Source organism: Anguilla rostrata, chromosome 9 (assembly GCF_018555375.3).
Source record: "Anguilla rostrata isolate EN2019 chromosome 9, ASM1855537v3, whole genome shotgun sequence".
In the NCBI taxonomy this organism is placed as follows: domain Eukaryota; kingdom Metazoa; phylum Chordata; class Actinopteri; order Anguilliformes; family Anguillidae; genus Anguilla; species Anguilla rostrata.
Window position 1 is genome coordinate 32,291,286 of NC_057941.1, and position 16,626 is coordinate 32,307,911.

General features: G+C 47.7%; 1 protein-coding gene and 1 non-coding gene across 5 annotated transcripts; one reads left to right on the forward strand and one right to left on the reverse strand.

The window, feature by feature from the left end:
• Nucleotides 1-161: 161 nt before the first annotated feature.
• brd8a (bromodomain containing 8a) lies at nucleotides 162-15,654 on the reverse strand. 4 transcript variants are annotated; one of them, XM_064351804.1, is made up of 20 exons: nucleotides 15,518-15,654; nucleotides 14,698-14,794; nucleotides 12,970-13,039; nucleotides 11,854-11,903; nucleotides 10,700-10,822; nucleotides 10,206-10,286; nucleotides 10,034-10,098; nucleotides 9,632-9,774; nucleotides 8,997-9,191; nucleotides 8,296-8,392; nucleotides 7,498-7,644; nucleotides 7,101-7,255; nucleotides 6,236-6,623; nucleotides 5,264-5,307; nucleotides 4,749-4,996; nucleotides 3,792-3,884; nucleotides 3,495-3,563; nucleotides 2,792-3,074; nucleotides 1,040-1,084; nucleotides 162-273 (listed from the first exon to the last, which is right to left on the reverse strand). In XM_064351804.1, the coding sequence occupies exons 1-20, from the start codon at nucleotides 15,534-15,536 to the stop codon at nucleotides 214-216; spliced, it is 2,472 nt and encodes an 823-aa protein (XP_064207874.1). In that variant the 5' UTR covers nucleotides 15,537-15,654; the 3' UTR covers nucleotides 162-213. The 4 variants fall into 4 exon arrangements, with proteins under 4 accessions (XP_064207874.1, XP_064207876.1, XP_064207873.1 ...); XM_064351806.1 differs by lacking the exon at nucleotides 1,040-1,084 and having other exon boundaries at nucleotides 15,518-15,653; XM_064351803.1 differs by lacking the exon at nucleotides 162-273 and having other exon boundaries at nucleotides 607-1,084.
• Nucleotides 15,655-15,794: 140 nt separating this feature from the next.
• trnaa-agc (transfer RNA alanine (anticodon AGC)) lies at nucleotides 15,795-15,867 on the forward strand. Its single transcript has one exon. It is a non-coding gene; the product is annotated as a tRNA-Ala (tRNA).
• Nucleotides 15,868-16,626: the final 759 nt, after the last annotated feature.

Sequence of the window (16,626 nt, forward strand, 5' to 3'; positions counted from 1 at the left end):
CCCCCCCCTCCACTTCAGTCTAGCTCGCCACTGTGACATCACTTCTCCTTAGACCAATGAAAAGCTGGGACATAACGGAGGCCCAGCAATAAAAGTGGCCCGGTTTCTTTTTTTTGCGTCAGTGAGCCTCGGTCACCGCAAATGAAACGGACGTTTTTAAAAAAATCCCTTTACGGACGTTTACACGGCACAGTTTTTATCCCTCCCTGCAGTTCACTTCTTCATCTTCAGGTCTGCTTCAATGGCACAGCGGCGCCCCCTGCTGCCCCCATCCTGCAGCAGAGAGAACGAACGGAGGAGGGAGCTCTGAAGGTCAGCTCTGTGTCAGTCAAAACCTCAGGACACAGTATGGCTATGCTAACGGCACTGCATATTCTTGCGGTCCTTGCTACACAACTACAGGTCCTTCTTATACATTTCTGTAGTCCTGTTGCACTCAGACTACTTGGAAGTGCGTACATACTTCTTTTTTTTGCCCCTGTAGATTACAGCATCTGTTAAAATGTAATGTAATGGCGATTGTTCTGTGCGTGTTCGCGAACAGGAACGTACTACCACCCTTTTACACAAGCAAACCTATAGCCCAGTACATGAAGACACTGACACTTCACCTACACACTTCACCTGACCATTAAACATGAGTGATGCAGTACCACACAGGGGGCGCTGTTGTCCCACAGAGTTGTACTGAGGCTTCCTTCTACCCTAAGACACAGCTAATATACTGGTACACAGTGTTTCCCACTGTTTCCACTGACTGGATCACCAGCTCACTCACTGAGAGTACAACACGAGTGTCTAAAGCTATGTCCTTTAAATGCAGTCACAGTGTCAATGTGCAAGGGGTGAGTGTGTCTAATAGAGAGCATGTGGTGTTCAGGCATGTGTGTAGTGCTTGTAAGGGATGGTGTGTCCAGGTATTTGTTAGGGAATGTTAGGGATGTTGTGTGTGTGCGTGTGTGTGTGTAGTCCTTGTGGCGGTATCTGTTTTCCCCCAGAGTGTGTGTACTCCTGTACGCTGCAGATAACAGATACTTACAAAGAGAGAGAGAAGGAAGGCAGGAGAGGCCATTGGGACACTGTCCTGTGAGAGGACAAACAACAAAGTCAGAGAGAAGAAATAACACATACTACACACACACATACTACATACACATTCACATACACACACCCACAGATTATATACACACACACTACACACATACTTCAAACAAATTACACATTCACATACACCACACACCACACCCACACATTATATACACACACACAATGACGATACAGCATGCTCACACACTGAAGAGAGAGGGAGGAGCCAGAGGCCACAGGGCCAAAGGAAAGCAAGAAGCTGCTGTCACTCAACCCCCCCCCCCCCGCCCCCCCCATGCCCTTCGAGGCAGCCAGCTTCAGTCTGGATTCGATACCAAACTATGCCACACATCCTCAGTGTCTTAACAGGCCATGAGAGTGGCTTTACAACACTTTGAAGAGTAGTTTTTTTTTTGGAATGTTTTTTTCAAAATTCGAACTGTTCTAGAACTCCACTGCTTTCAATTATCAGTAGTGATTGTTACATCACCATTAGAATGTTCAATTAAAAACATTCTAATCACGAACATGTGATTTCACACTTTAAAGGGTTGAGAAGAGACATTAAATAGGCCTTAATAGCTAAAGATTATACACCATTTTATTAAGTTTAGGTCACGCACAAAGCTAGTGCTCCGTGTATGAAATCAGGCCTGGAAACTACAGCCCTGTGATTGGAAGACCCAGGTCTTTAGCCACTACTTCTGCTTTCTCACTGTGCGACCTGCCGGTGTTCAGTGCAGAGTGGACATGGAGCGGGGCATCAAAGCACCCTTAGGCAGGGGTGAAGGACAGACAGCAAGAGAAGGAAAAAAGAAAGGACTAAAAGAGAAGAAGCGAGATCTCAAAATGATGTCACGGTATGCGTGTGTACATGCATGCGAAAGTGTGAGTGAATGGGTTCTTACTGGACATTCATTGGGTTCTTATTGTGAGCCTCTCAAGAGCCTCACCTCACTTACTGTTCTCAGATCAGCAAGCTGTGTACCTGCCCCACAGTGTAAGCAAGGCGCCACTGTTCTCAGATCAGTGCCGTGCTGTGCAGTGAGACTCACAGGGTAAATGAACTGAATCCGTGAGTAATGATGCTGAATGGAGCGAGTGAAAGCACGATGCCAAGTGCACGCGCTCATGCATGTAGTCAGTGCAGGCACAAGAACGCGCATCACTCTCACACCGAGCCAAGGACTTCACCTGCCTCCCATCTGTATTGACTGAGCCCTTCATTACATTATTTCTAACCCACAATCCATCTGTCCTCCCCTTGTCGGTAGAGTGGGTGTACTCTTTCTCACCTTGTCGGTGGTGTCCTGCTTGCAGGTGGACACTCTCTCTCTCTCTCTCTCTCACTTTGTCGGTGGAGTCCTGCTTGCGGGTGGACACTCTCTCTCTCTCACCTGGTTGGTGGAGTCCTGCTTGCGGGCGGACTCTCTCTCTCTCTCTCACCTTGTCGGTAGAGTCCTACTTGCAGGTGGACTCCCTTTCTCTCTCTCTCTCACCTTGTTGATAGAGTCCTACTTGCAGGTGGACTCTCTCTCTCTCTCTCTCTCTCACCTTGTCGGTAGAGTCCTACTTGCAGGTGGACTCTCTCTCTCTCTCTCTCTCTCTCTCACCTTGTCGGTAGAGTCCTACTTGCAGGTGGACTCTCTCTCTCTCACCTTGTCGGTAGAGTCCTACTTTCAGGTGGACTCTCTCTCTCTCTCACCTTGTCGGTAGAGTCCTGCTTGCGAGCGGACTCTCGTCCACGCAGGCTCTTGGCGCTGATGCCGGACTCGGACGTCTGCATGATGAGCTGGGTGGCCAGGAACTGCTGGATCTGCTCCAGGACGTCGCGCTGCATCTCCAGGGCCATGTGGTACACGTCGTGGTCCGAGCTGTTGTACATGACCGCGTTCTGGAACATCAGCATGATGTCGCGCTGGAACTCCGCCGTGGAGCGGATCAGACCCGTCTCGATGTTCTTCTTAATGGTGGACAGGTCCATGGGCCTGGAACACAAGCGTGCGTGCACACACACACACACATGCACACACACACAAACACACACACACGCACACACACACACATGCACACGCGCACACACACACACACGCGCGCGCACACACACACATGCACACACACACGCACATCCACACACACATGCACGCACACATATATTTCAAAAAGCTAACATACACTAGCATTTTCCCTTCAGTGCGAAATTTCTGCTACAGCATTGTTTTTAAGCAGTGACAGGTTGCCTCTATTGTTACAGTAATTTACTGTTGTTTCAGAATCTATACGGGTGTCCATCAAACCTTAAGTATAGTCCTGTAAGTGACATCTAAACCTATTGTATGCCCTGTGTTATAACACATTCTGGTTCAGTGAACATCTGCTAAGTGAATGTAAATTTTAAATGCTGAAACCTGTGGACGATGCTGTGGTACCCGGGTGCAATGTCGTCTGTCACTGGCTGCAGGAACACGTTGGCATACCTGCAAGAGACAGCCCACAAAAACCATGGATTTCATCCGCGAACACTGTCAATCGCTGCCGTTCTTATGCCCTCCTGAGCTCAGGCTAAAGGCCACCCCAGCGGGAGCCATTCCAGCGCTTATTCACCGGGAGAAATAGCTGGCGGGATCATTAGTGGTGTTTGTTTTGTTTGATCGTTTATTTAAAAACTCGTTAGCTCGGATTAACGTCTCTTCCTGGGTCGGTACCTGTGATTGGCTGCAGCTCGCCACACAAGCATGATGGCCTTCTTCCAGATTTTCTGTGCCTGGATTGCCTCCTGGTCTTCACTGCTCATGGAACTAAGGGGAAAGGAGAGATTATACAATCTTTACACTACAACTACCCAATACAGCTTCAGACCTATTACTGACAGCTTCAGACTTATTACAAACAGCTTTAGACTTACAACAGACAGCTTCAGACTTACTGCAGACTGCTTCAATCTTACTGAAGACTGCTTCAGACCTATTACAGACAGCTTCAGATTTACTGCAGACTGCTTCAGACTTACTCCAGACTGCTGCAGACGTATTACAGACAGCTTCAGATTTACTGCAGACAGCTTCAGACTTATTACAGACAGCTTCAGATTTACTGCAGACTGCTTCAGACCTATTACAGACAGCTTCAGATTTACTGCAGACAGCTTCAGACTTATTACAGACAGCTTCAGATTTACTGCAGACTGCTTCAGACTTATTACAGACAGCTTCAGATTTACTGTAGACAGCTTCAGACTTATTACAGACAGCTTCAGAGGTAATACTGACGGCTTCCGTCACCAATAAAGCAGAGGAGGTCCATTTATAATCGGCAAGCGTAAAGTTAAACTGAGAAAACCAACAGTCTGTACCTCTGGCCTATGGCATTATTATCTCAAAAGGCCATCCAAAAAGAAAGATAATAGCTAAAGAACCCTGAACGGAGGTGTAATAATGAACTCAGAGTGGTGTCTTGATGGAGGCAGGACTAAGAACAGCATTGCAAATGGTGTGAGCTGTGTGGTGAAGGGGCAGGACTAGGCGGTATGGTGGGAGAGCAGAATGAATAAGAGCACTATAGCCAAGGGGGTGGGGCTTAGATTAGTACAGTATATTTGAAGGACGCGTGGCTAATCGCAGTGTTGCGAAGTGGGCGGGACTAAGAGCAGCGCAGCGACTTACAACTGTGAGGAGGCGGGGCTGCTGGGGATGGAGTCGGCAGTGTTGTGCATCTGCAGGGAGGAGGCGGTGTGGAGGCTGTACCCGTCCTCGCTCTCACTGGCTGGCGGCTCCAGCTCCGCCTCCGACAGGTAGGCCTCAGGCCCCTCCCCGTCCCCCCCACACTCCTCCCCGCCGTCCCCCTCTCCGCACCCCTTCATCTCAGACATGCTCCCGTCCTCCCCGTCGCTCCCTCCGTCCTCCTCCTTCACCTGGGAAAAAGCGAGAGGGAGCCGGAGCCAGAGAGGTTTAAGGACCCGGAAACGTGATTGGAGGATTGCAGGTTCAAATCCCTGCTGCGCTGCTGTGCCACCGAGCAGGGCTCACGTCCTGAGCTGGACATACAGCAAGTAAAATGTAGACCACACAGGCCATCATTACAGTAAAGATCAATGTATTGGAATATTTGTATGCAGTTTCTGTTGTGTTGCTATTGGACCTTTATTAATTCAGCTTCCTGTTTGTGGGGGCAGGGGTACCTTGGAGTGCTGCCCTGATGCCAAGCCATCCTCTGTCACGGATTCTGCGGGAGTGAGTGAGAGAGAGAGACTCGGGTTTCAAAAGTTCTGAATTCAACATTCTGTTCAGCATCTTCATTTAGCCTAACATTTTGTAGAAAACACAGCTTTTTGAGGTCAAATTCTGAAACAAATCAAGTAATAAAAAAAACTAAAGACAAAGCTCTGATCAAAGTAAAAGGTGGGAGGAGAGAAAGAGGTGGAAAGAGCAGACTACAGTCATACGGGAATTACACAATGCATGTAAGCAAGTACATGTGTTTGTGTATGTGTATGTTAATGTATGTGCAAGTGCATGTGTAAATGAGTGCGAGTGAGTGTGTATGTGTGTGTTAATGCAGCGTTTCCCAACCGGTGTGCTGTGGCTCTCTGGTGTGCCGTCAGGCGAGGTCAGGTGTGCCGTGTGAAAAATCTTTTTAAAAAAATTTAATGTTCAAATGAATTAAAAAAACCTAAATGAACAAATCCCATTTATAAATAAATGTCATTAAAATGCATATCGCTTAACTCAAACCCCAAAAGAACATTTAGGCCTACTGCTGACACGTCACATCAACGTCAGTACGTCGCTCGCGGGTTTTTTTCTGTCGGCGTGGTGTGCCATGAGATTCTGTAAATTTGGAAAGTGTGCCGCAGAAGGAAAAAGGTTGGGAAACGCTGTGTTAATGTATGAGCAAGTGTATGTGTACATGAGTGTGAGTGTGTATGTGTGTGTTAATGTATGAGCAAGTGTATGTGTACATGAGTGTGAGTGTGTATGTGTGTGTTAATGTATGAGCAAGTGTATGTGTACATGAGTGTGAGTGTGTATTAATGTATAAGCAGGTGTATGTGTAAATGAGAGTGAGTATGTGTGTTTTAATGTATAAGCAGGTATATGTGTAAATGAGTGTGAGTGAGTATGTAAGTATGTGTGCGTATATTCTTACACACCTGGGCAAGGCGTGTCACCTCCGGCCCACTCCTCGCTCTCACACTTGATGCTGATGAGGGAGGAGGCGGGGCTTCCCTCCCTCTGCCCCTCCTCCCTGCTGGCCCCGCCCTGCAGGTTGGGGTCGAGGCGCGCCCCCGGGGCGTGGACGGGGTCCAGGTGAATGGGTGCGCTGTCGTGGTGGGCGGGGCCAGATACCAGGGGGGCGGAGCCTCTGGCTTCGTGCTTCAGGTCGAGGCCGCAGTTGGCGGAGGAGGGGCCGGACTCGGGCGGTTTGAAGGGCCCCGGCTCCCAGGGGCCCGGGAGGGTGTGGCTGTCCACCGCCTCCTCACACAGAGACAGGGCCGCCTCCACGGCAGCAGCGTCCAGGGCCTCCGCGTTGTCATCCACCTGGGAGAGAGGAACAGGAGAGAGCGGGAGAGAGGGGAACGGAGGGAGAGAAGGAAAGGCAGAGGCATAGACAAAGATGGGAACAGAGGCAGAGAATGCAGAAAGAGACGGGAATGGATGCAGAGAAGGAAAGAGGGAGACACAGACAAAGATGGGAACCCAGGGAGAGAATGCAGAGAGAGAAAAAGAGAAGGGAGGGAGAAAGAGTAAGAAAAAGTCAAAGAAGAGGAGAGATGGAGAGTGAGACATTTTTCCTTTTTTCCTATTGCAGACTTTGCTTGTAGTCTCTTGCAGCGGTAGCACCAGGCCAGATCAGGATGAGATCAAGCTAACCCTCAGTGAGTCATGACACAGTTTCAGTTTCTCTAGCATGAAACACGGCGCAGAGACAGTGCGGCATCTGCGTATCTCCAGGAGGTCTGCTTTACACCCTGAGCTCTATGGTGAGTATGTAAGAGCGGGGGGTCAGCTGATGACCTTCTCCTCTATGATGGCGATGATGTCTCCCACGGTCTCCAGGTCCAGCTCGTCGCCCATGTAGGACACGGTGACCAGGTCTTCCTCGCCCAGCTCGCCCGCCTTCCCCTCACCTGCCGGGGGGCTCCCCACGGGCGCCAACCGGGCGTCCGCTCCTGTACGGGCACAGACATGGTACACGGTCATTCGCTTCTGCCTTAAATCAGCCGACAGAATAGACAAGAATGAATGAGAGAGAGAGAGAGAGAGAGAGAGAGAGAGAGAGAGAGGAGAGAGAGAGAGAGAGAGAGAGAGAAGAGAGGGAGAGGAGGAGGAGAGAGAGAGAGGCAGACAGAGAGAGAGGGAGAGGGAAGGGAGAGACAGAGAGGCAGACAGACAGAGAGAGAGAGGGAGAGACCTGTATTGAGCGAGGAGGGGGTGTCCTGTGTGGGGAGCGTGGCAGCAGTGGGGGGGGTGTTGGGCGGGTCGGCGGCGGCCAGCGAGCCCAGGGGGGAGGGGAACTGGGCGGGGCCAGCCTCCAGCAGGCGAGACAGCGTGGGAGCACCTGCCACACGGACGGACGGACGCACGGACACGGCACAGAGAGAGCAGCAAGGCCTTGAGCAAACACATCATAACAAGAGCACACTCAACCGTGGCAACAAACGAGCACGCAAATACACATGTGTGCGTGTGTGTGTACCAACTGCTGGAGTTGTGGTTCAGTTGTATGTGTGTGTGTGCCCATGTGCACACTATGACATCACAAACCTGTGCGCTTACTTTATGACACCAGAAGAGCAACTTAACAAGTCCCCTGTCAGCTACCCTTGCTTTATAATTTCCTGGACTTTATATGTGATTTTTCTGTTAATAGAGGGCTAGGTGTCTGAAATAGCTCAAGGTCTTACTTGTAGCATGAACAGAAAAGGGCATCCCCATGAGGCACCTCTTAGCCATATGTCCCCAAGACGTAACAAAAACAAGCGTGTGTGTGTGTGTGTGTGTGTGTGTGTGTGTGTGTGTGTGTGCGCGTGTGGGCCTAGTGCAGGAGTTAAGGTTCAGCTGTATGTGAGTGTGTGCATTCAGTCCTCATTTCTTTGAGCGGCAGTGTAGCAGGTACTGCGCCCCCTGGAGGTGCACAACCAAGCATCTGAGAATCAGTGTCACACAAGCCTCTTCGGAGTAGTTTAAAGGAAGCAGTTGGCATGGTTACCTGTTGCTTGGGAAACAGACATGGCAGAGGCCACGAGCTGAAGGTCAGGTCCAAGCACTCCGGTCACGTGACCCACGGGGATGTCTCCTTCTCCCACCTGAAAAGCAAGCGTCCGTCTGTCCGGCAGTCCCGTCCAGAACCCCGTCAGAGTGGGTACGACTGTGCACCCTGCTCTCCGTTTCATCTACCCCACTCCACTTCTGTCATTTATTTCCCATCCATCCCTTTTCTCATCCTCTCCTCTATGTCTCCCTCCGTTTTTCCTTCAAATTCCTCTTCAAATTCACATCACGCTTCATTGCCACGACTCTCCTTAAATATAAACACAGGCATTGCTGTTCCATGACATCAGGCCAATTCCAATCTAAATGAAAATAAATTGATCTGGTACTTCCAAATCAGTTTCACTTAACCCAATATAAAGCACAAGATAAAATGTAAGTTCACATGCATATGTTTGCACACACACACAAATACCAAATGTAAAAGTTTTACTGTACCTCACTCTATCGCTCTGTCTACCTGTCCATCCCTCCCTATCCCCCCTCACTTTTTCTCCATCCCTTTGTCTACCCACCCACCCTTCTTTCCCTCTCTCCCCCTCCCTCTCTCTCTCCTCTCTCTCTCTCTCTCTCTCTCTCTCTCTCCACCCCCCCCCCCTCCCCCCTCTCTCTCTCCCCCCCTCCCTCCCTCTCTCTCACCAGTCGGGGGCTGGTGGGCAGCAGGCTGCCCTTCTTCAGCAGTTCGGAGAGCAGAGGGGAGGGTGGGGGCGTGGCCTTCTGCCCCAGGAGCTTCTTCTGGGGGGAGTCGTCCAGGAGCGCCCCCAGGCCCGTCTCCCCCGAGCCAGGGCCCGTGGCCACCTCCGGCAGGGGCATGAACACTGCCGGTCCTGGAGCCTGGAGGAGGAACAGGAAGTGGTAAGAGCGGCGGTGCAGGAAGTGACACGGGAAGAGGGGCATGAAGGGAAGGAGTCACGTTTCGTCTTGTGCAGAGAGGCGGGCAGCGGTGCTCTGAGTATTGAGCTCTGCAAACTGCTGGCTGTCGGTTCGATTTACAGGTGAGAGGAATGAGAGGTCAATGTTGTGGCTCTATTAAACTGCAGACACTATACATTTTTAATGGTGCATTAATGACAAATGTATATATATTTTTTTAGTTTTGGTGCAATTGCCAAAGCTATTTTGAGCTACAGTACCACTACTGAAGGCAGAACTACATTTTCCGGCATTACTTTCAAAATATTTTAATAAGCTATTTTTGTAAATTGTCCAGGGTTATAGGAACTGTGGTATCAGAGGGTGGGAGGATGGGGGAGGTTAGAGACAGAGGAACTCACCGCGGGTGTGGCACCTGGGTCCTCGGGAACGGGCTGGGGCGGGTCCACCAGGGGGAACTCCAAGCTGGGGGAGCTGGCCCCCGGAGGGGACCGTACCGTCACGCTGGGGACCCGTTTGGGGGTGTTCTTCAATGCCTGCCGTGCTGGCAGGGAAAGGGACCGCAGCTGGATTTTCCGCCATTTTGCTTATGTCATCGTTTCCTCAGGCTAATACGAGGCTATACATTCATATCATGTCACTTCATTCTGTTGCTAGCGAATGTCAATGTTTCATATTAAGTTGATGCTATTGCTAACACTTCCAGAGAGGGACTGATAGGCAAAAGGAAGAATGAGAGGGCGAGAGGGAAAAGGGAGAAAAGGAGAAGCATGAGACTGATTGGTGGTGGTTAGATTCTGTACCTTGATAGGCCGCATCGGTGGCTTTCTTCTTAAGCTCCGCCTCCTCCTCTTCCGTTTTCTTCTTTCTGTACACAGATGTAACAGCTGACAGTTAAACGCCTGCAGGCCTCCTGTCAGTCAGGCACTGAACTGATGAGACAGGATGGGTAGGGAGCACACTGGCATCTCTTACTGTACGATCTCCCCCCACAGCTCGTCAAGCTTTGAGTCCAGATGGCCGGCCTGGATCAGCTCCGCCTCCTTCTTCAACTTCCTGTGAACACAGACAGCCGAGGTCTCAGGCAGGGGTCTCAAACTCCGGCCCTGGAGGGCCGCAGTCTCCGCTCGTTTCTGTGATCTCCTGTCAATCAGCAGCCGATGTAGGCCTCGGAAACAAGGTGTGCAGACTCTAGCCAATCAATGACTTAAATGAAGCGCTTAAATGCAGGAATACGCCAAAAACCCAGCAGACACAGCAGCCCTCTGGGGCTGGAGGCTGAGATCCCTGGTCTGTGGGGGCCCGACTGAAGCGCAGTGTGAGAGTGAGGCTTCACACACATGAAAACAGGATGGCGCATGTGCGCATCACCAGCGAGCTACTGACCTGAACCAGTCACTGCGCTTCGCCTGTGTACCTGCGCATATCTGCAGCTCTTTACGCTGCGCACACCTGCGTTATCACCGCACCTGTGTTTCTCCTGGGTCTCTTTGATCAGCCTCTTCAGCTCATCGATCCTCTCTGCCGTGAGCCTGCGCACGATCACGTCCTCCACCGTCTCCACCACCTCGCCCTTCTCCCCCCGCTTCCGCCTGAGAACCAAACGCACGTGCATACACACACCCACATGCACACACGAACGCACGTGCACACACACACACACACCACGCGCACGTGCACACACACACCGCAGAACACACACCCACATGCACACACACACACACACACCACGCGCACAAACGCACGTGCACACCCACATGCACACACGAACGCACGTGCACACACACACGCACACCACGCGCACGTGCACACACACACCGCAGAACACACACCCACATGCACACACGAACGCACGTGCACACACACACACACCACGCGCACGTGCACACACACACCGCAGAACACACACCCACATGCACACACGAACGCACGTGCACACACACACACACCACGCGCACGTGCACACACACACCGCAGGAACACACACCACCATGCACACACGAACTCACGTGCACACACACCACATCCACGCACGTGCCCACGATCAGCCTCGCTGAAACCCTCTCCACTGGCACATCACCTACACCGTCCACCACTCGCCGTTCCACACCCCACCGCAGGAACACACACCCACATGCACACACACACACGCACACCACGCGCACGTGCACACACACACCGCAGGAACGCACATCCACATGCACACACGAACGCACGTGCACACACACACGCACACCACGCGCACAAACGCACGTGCACACACACACACACCACGCGCACACATAAATACACGCACACCACGCGCACAAACGCACGTGCACACACACATACACGCAAGCACACACACACATGCACGCACGCACACAAACCAAAAAATTTTCAGGAACCAAAAATTGGGCAGTGCTACCTTGTGACTGTGGGAGTTAAAAATCATACGATCTGTTCAAAAAAAGTAATTGACAGATCACTGAAAGCCAATGAATTGTCCCTCTGTGATGTTCCAGCAAGGCAGCATCCCTCCCTCTTGCCCCATGCACTTCCCCCATGCCAACACACAGCCCTTAGAAGAACCGACAGATAAGCTCTCCCCTTGTTGAACAGCACAACAAATCAGCAGGCTCACTTAGGCGTCTCTGTGGTCTCCAGGAGCTCACTGTATTGGGAGGCACAGTGCTGGAAGGGGTATAAAAAAAGAGGATGAAACATAACTATAAGCATAGCAGTCATTTTTAGAACCAGTAACAGCTCAACAAGAAGTGACAGAAACAGCTATCCTGATTCAACACATTCACCATGTCCTGTCAGCATATTCAATATTAGGCCAAGGGCAAAGGTGGAAAGGAGTCCTGTGAATTAAGTGCAGTTGGAAAAACAAAGTTTGGAAAAGATCTGAACCAGGAACTCATGCTGAGCTGCTGTTAAGTGCTCTGGGGGTAATGCCATGGCTGTCAGTACCTACCCCAAAGCTGTGTATCATTGGAAACTGGTTTTTGGTTAACCTTAGTTTTAAGCAAAACTTTGTATTACTTGGACCTACTGCACATTTAAGTATATAGGGACCTCAAAAGAGATGTATACTGACCACTCTGTTATGAGCTAAGAAAATCGTTTGACACCGTCGGACAGAAAAACTCCTGCTATTCAACACAGGAGAATATGCTACTAGCTACTTTGGTTTTAGAAAAGATTGTCTATCATTTGAAGGAAAAGAGCAAGGCAAAACGCAATGGAGATTGGCAACGACCAATATATTGCCAAATCTTGCTAATTATATGCTGTGCGATGTTCATTTATATACTTATAATAACCTTTAAACTATTTACTGTACAATGTTCCCATTTCTAACTAACTCGCTTGATGAACCTTGTTTGTTTTACCCTGTCTCCGTGTTAAATCCTTGTGACCATTTATTTAAAATGCTTTGAAAGGTATATTTTAAATCTAAACTGTTAATATTAAAAGGGGAGGGGGTCCCCATAATAAGCAGGGAAGGAGGGGCTTGTATCGGGGCGGAGAGACTTGCCTAACGTTCAGAATGAGCAATACATTTTTACATACTATCATACTAAAGCGTTTAGGCATTGGCATGCGTCTTATTTGGATTAAAAAAAGATGTTCATTTTCATATTCTCTTTATATACCAGCAACTCCACCAGCCAGAATAATTTGAGCTCACTGTGACTGACACAAACACTGTGAGGGCATTAGCGTGTGTAGTGTGTTTCTGTGTGCGTCCTACCTTCTGTGAGAACCAGTCCGGGGGCCGACCCGGTTCGGCAAAGGGCTTAATGGCCCTACTGACCGACACCCTAGAAGACAGAGAGAGAGAGAGGTCTCTGCATTACTACATAGCTTGAAGCTGTTGAGACAAATACAACCTCATGGAGACACAGACAGCCGCTCGAACAGTCAAGCCTAATGGGAGTGCGGTGCAGTCCTTTGTGAAGAAACCAGGCTTGCAACCCCAGAAGGTTCAATTTGCAAGCGGGGCACCGTTGTTGTACACTTGGACAAGACATTTAACCTGAATTATTTCAGTAAAATAGCCAGCTCAGTAAATGGACAGTGTGTTAAAATAGTTTAATGTATATGTGGATCTGCCATCTCCTATGCTAAATAATGAACAAACACATGAAGAGAAGACAAAGAACAGTAAAACAGGACAGTGTTGACACAGAGGGAGACCCAGCAAGCACAACAGTAACAAAAACAAATAAGTGATCCTGGCTCCCGATCCAGGTACACTCAGTGACCACTCCTAGTAGACTTGGGTCAAATGCATATTTAAAGTACTTCAAAATCAAAGTATTTTAAAATACCTTATTAACAAATACATGTTGTTTGAATATTTGAATGTATTTGGAAATATGTTATATATATATATATATTATTATTATTATTATTATTATTTATTAATAATAATAATTATATATTATTATCTGAGCGTTTTCTGACAAAAAAAGTAAATATTTGTATTTACAATTACACCATATATGTGTCACAATATTTGCTATATTCTGTGTCAGTGAAAAACAGCAAACAAAACAGCATTGATTGGGCTCATTTCAAGTTTTAATTACAACATGCATTTATTGTACAGTACACAACTTAACCTTCTCCCAGTGAAGGCTGGAACACAACCAAGAAATTACTCATTCCAATCAGTGTCAAAATGTATTACAAATTGGTCAAAGCAAGAGAGCAGACATCCATCCAATTTAAATCTCCCAAAAAAAAGTCCCATGTCTGACCCTGCACCACAGATATGGCCATAGCATCTGGCTAACACAGAATACCATGCTTACCAAGAGAAAACAGTCAACACGGTTGCTGTAAGACAGGGTGTTGATGCCAGAGATGCACTTTCTCTCGACTATCAGAAAAAATATCATGACATGAAAAATGTCTCAAAACAACTCTGACAATCGTCCATAATTGTATCAATATTTGTGAATATTAGAAAATGAACATATTACTGGGCGATACAAAAATTAGCTTCACTAGTCTAGATACTAGTGGAGTTTTATTTGAATTCTGTCATTTACCCATATTTTACATAAATCATATTTTGATGTTCTTTCTTCATTAAAGACTAATCAATATCTCCTCATTTTGGATTTAAAAATGTTTTGGTAACAAAATGGTGTTTATTGCTATACCGTTAAACTTTAAAACTTTAATAGATTGGGGTGGGGCTCCAATCATGGTGCGCAATACAATGCAAGGTCCAGTTGCATTTTCGCAGATGTTGGTTGGCAGCACATCCCACAAATCCGGTAATCTTCATATTATGTGCACGTGTTGATCACCAGTGTTAATCCAATCATTAGGACCCATCTATGTGACATGCGTAACAGATCTGCCCTAGGGCTACACACGTGTACAAGCACAAAGACTCATACAAGTTCGGAACAACAGACAAGACGAGACAGGCAGGCGGCCCGAAAAGCCATCTTGTGTTATTTACCAGTTTTGGTCTCCGCTTTTCATGACGGAGGAGGCCAAGCAAAGCTTCTCTCGCACCGACCAGGGTTCTGTTGGGCCGAGAGACAGCAGCTTGTGCTCTAGGGGGGCGGGGACAAAAACGGAGACGAGAGTACAGGAATGATGGAGACAGTGCTATGATTCATACAGTTCGGAAAATATAGGGAGGGCAGAGACCTATGTTGCCTAAAATAAGACTTAATGTTGTTCTAAACGCGTATTTTTTTTTAGTAATAAAAAGCAATTAGGTAGCAGGTTAAAAAATACATATACTACGAGCTAAATAGCTTATGTCCGCAATGCTGCACAGGACAACGCCAAAAAAGGAGGTTTGGATATATTCACGTGAATAACTTGACAATACACACTTTTGACAAACGCTAACTAATGGAAATGAGGGGCGTGTAACCAGCTAGCCAGCCGACTGTAACAACATCTATTAATAAGCATACATCATAATAGATTTTTCCTGACGTTACGTTGCTGTAACGTTATAAATGAACAAATCAAACTTATAAGACGTGTAGCTGAAAACGACTTGCTGCAACAGAATCGACACAAAACACCACGTCCAAGCTTGTAAGCAAGCTAGCACTTTTTAGCGAATTTGTTTTGTCATTCAGTTTCATACACGCAGGCTACCGAGTTACCTAGCTAACACTCTGAATCATTGCCAGTGACAGAGCCGATACATTTAAATATGCTAATGATGCATGATTTTTTCCTTCAAGTTTCCTTTTTTGTTTAAACCCTACATAGCTGGATAAATGCTTTTTATTTACAGAACGGGGTACAATACTCACTGCCAACCCCGCTCGCCATGTTGCTCTGACAAATGCTTTACCCCGCCTTCTTCGTTCTTCACAATCGAAACTATAGAAATCCCTATGTTGCACACTGGGGCTTGTAGTTTCTGTTTTGTCATAGCTCACAGTTTGTCGTATTAAACTACAATGTTATTATATATTCAGAATCATTATAATAATTCTTTGTGACTGTGACTCATTAATGTGAGAAATTTATATAATATGGAAGTATCATACAGTCTAAAAATCGAGTGTATGAGAAAGCCTGGACGTCGGGGGATTAGCTCAAATGGTAGAGCGCTCGCTTAGCATGCGAGAGGTAGCGGGATCGATGCCCGCATCCTCCAAACAATGTTTTTTTTTTTTTTTTAATTTAACATCATTTTCAACAGGACAAATACAATTATGAGTTAATCACAAAAAACTTTGTTCTAAGTGCAATGTTTGCATTTGCCAAAAGCCCCAAAAGACAAGAAATTAAATCAATCAGCCCTTACGCTAACATCAGCCTGCTCGCCATCAAGGGCCGGGGAATCAGCACAGATCTTTGACAATGGCTACAGCTCTGTATATGTCTACTGTACTTCAAACTTCAAACAACATGTACTCACCACAGGGCAGATTGCTTAAGATTCAAACCTTCTCTCAAAGAGCCTAATTCATACTATTCAGAGTACTGAAAAGGCCAACCCGGAGGGCTCTAGCTAAGTTTTTGGTGATTTACACTGACCTAGATGGTCTCTTTTGGCTGCCCTCACTGATCCAACACATTATCACAAATTGAGTGCTTGGACAGAGTGGACAGAGTCAGAGTGACTGGCTATTGCTACTGTCGGTGTGCCTGCCTGCGACATCGTTGCTGGTCTCCCGTTGTCCTCATCTAATGTTCGTTGAGAACTTCAGAACAATGGAATAATTCAAACTTGGAGAAGCTAGCCTGATTTTCTAAGTTAGCATTGTGGCTCCTCATGTTAAGCCTATGGACATTTCTGTGTCCAAATTTAGAATTTGTATTCTATTTAATAAAGCCTACAGCCATGGAAATATAACGCATGAAAATACATCTGAAGATGCTTCCACTTCTCTCACCTAAACAGATTAACTGT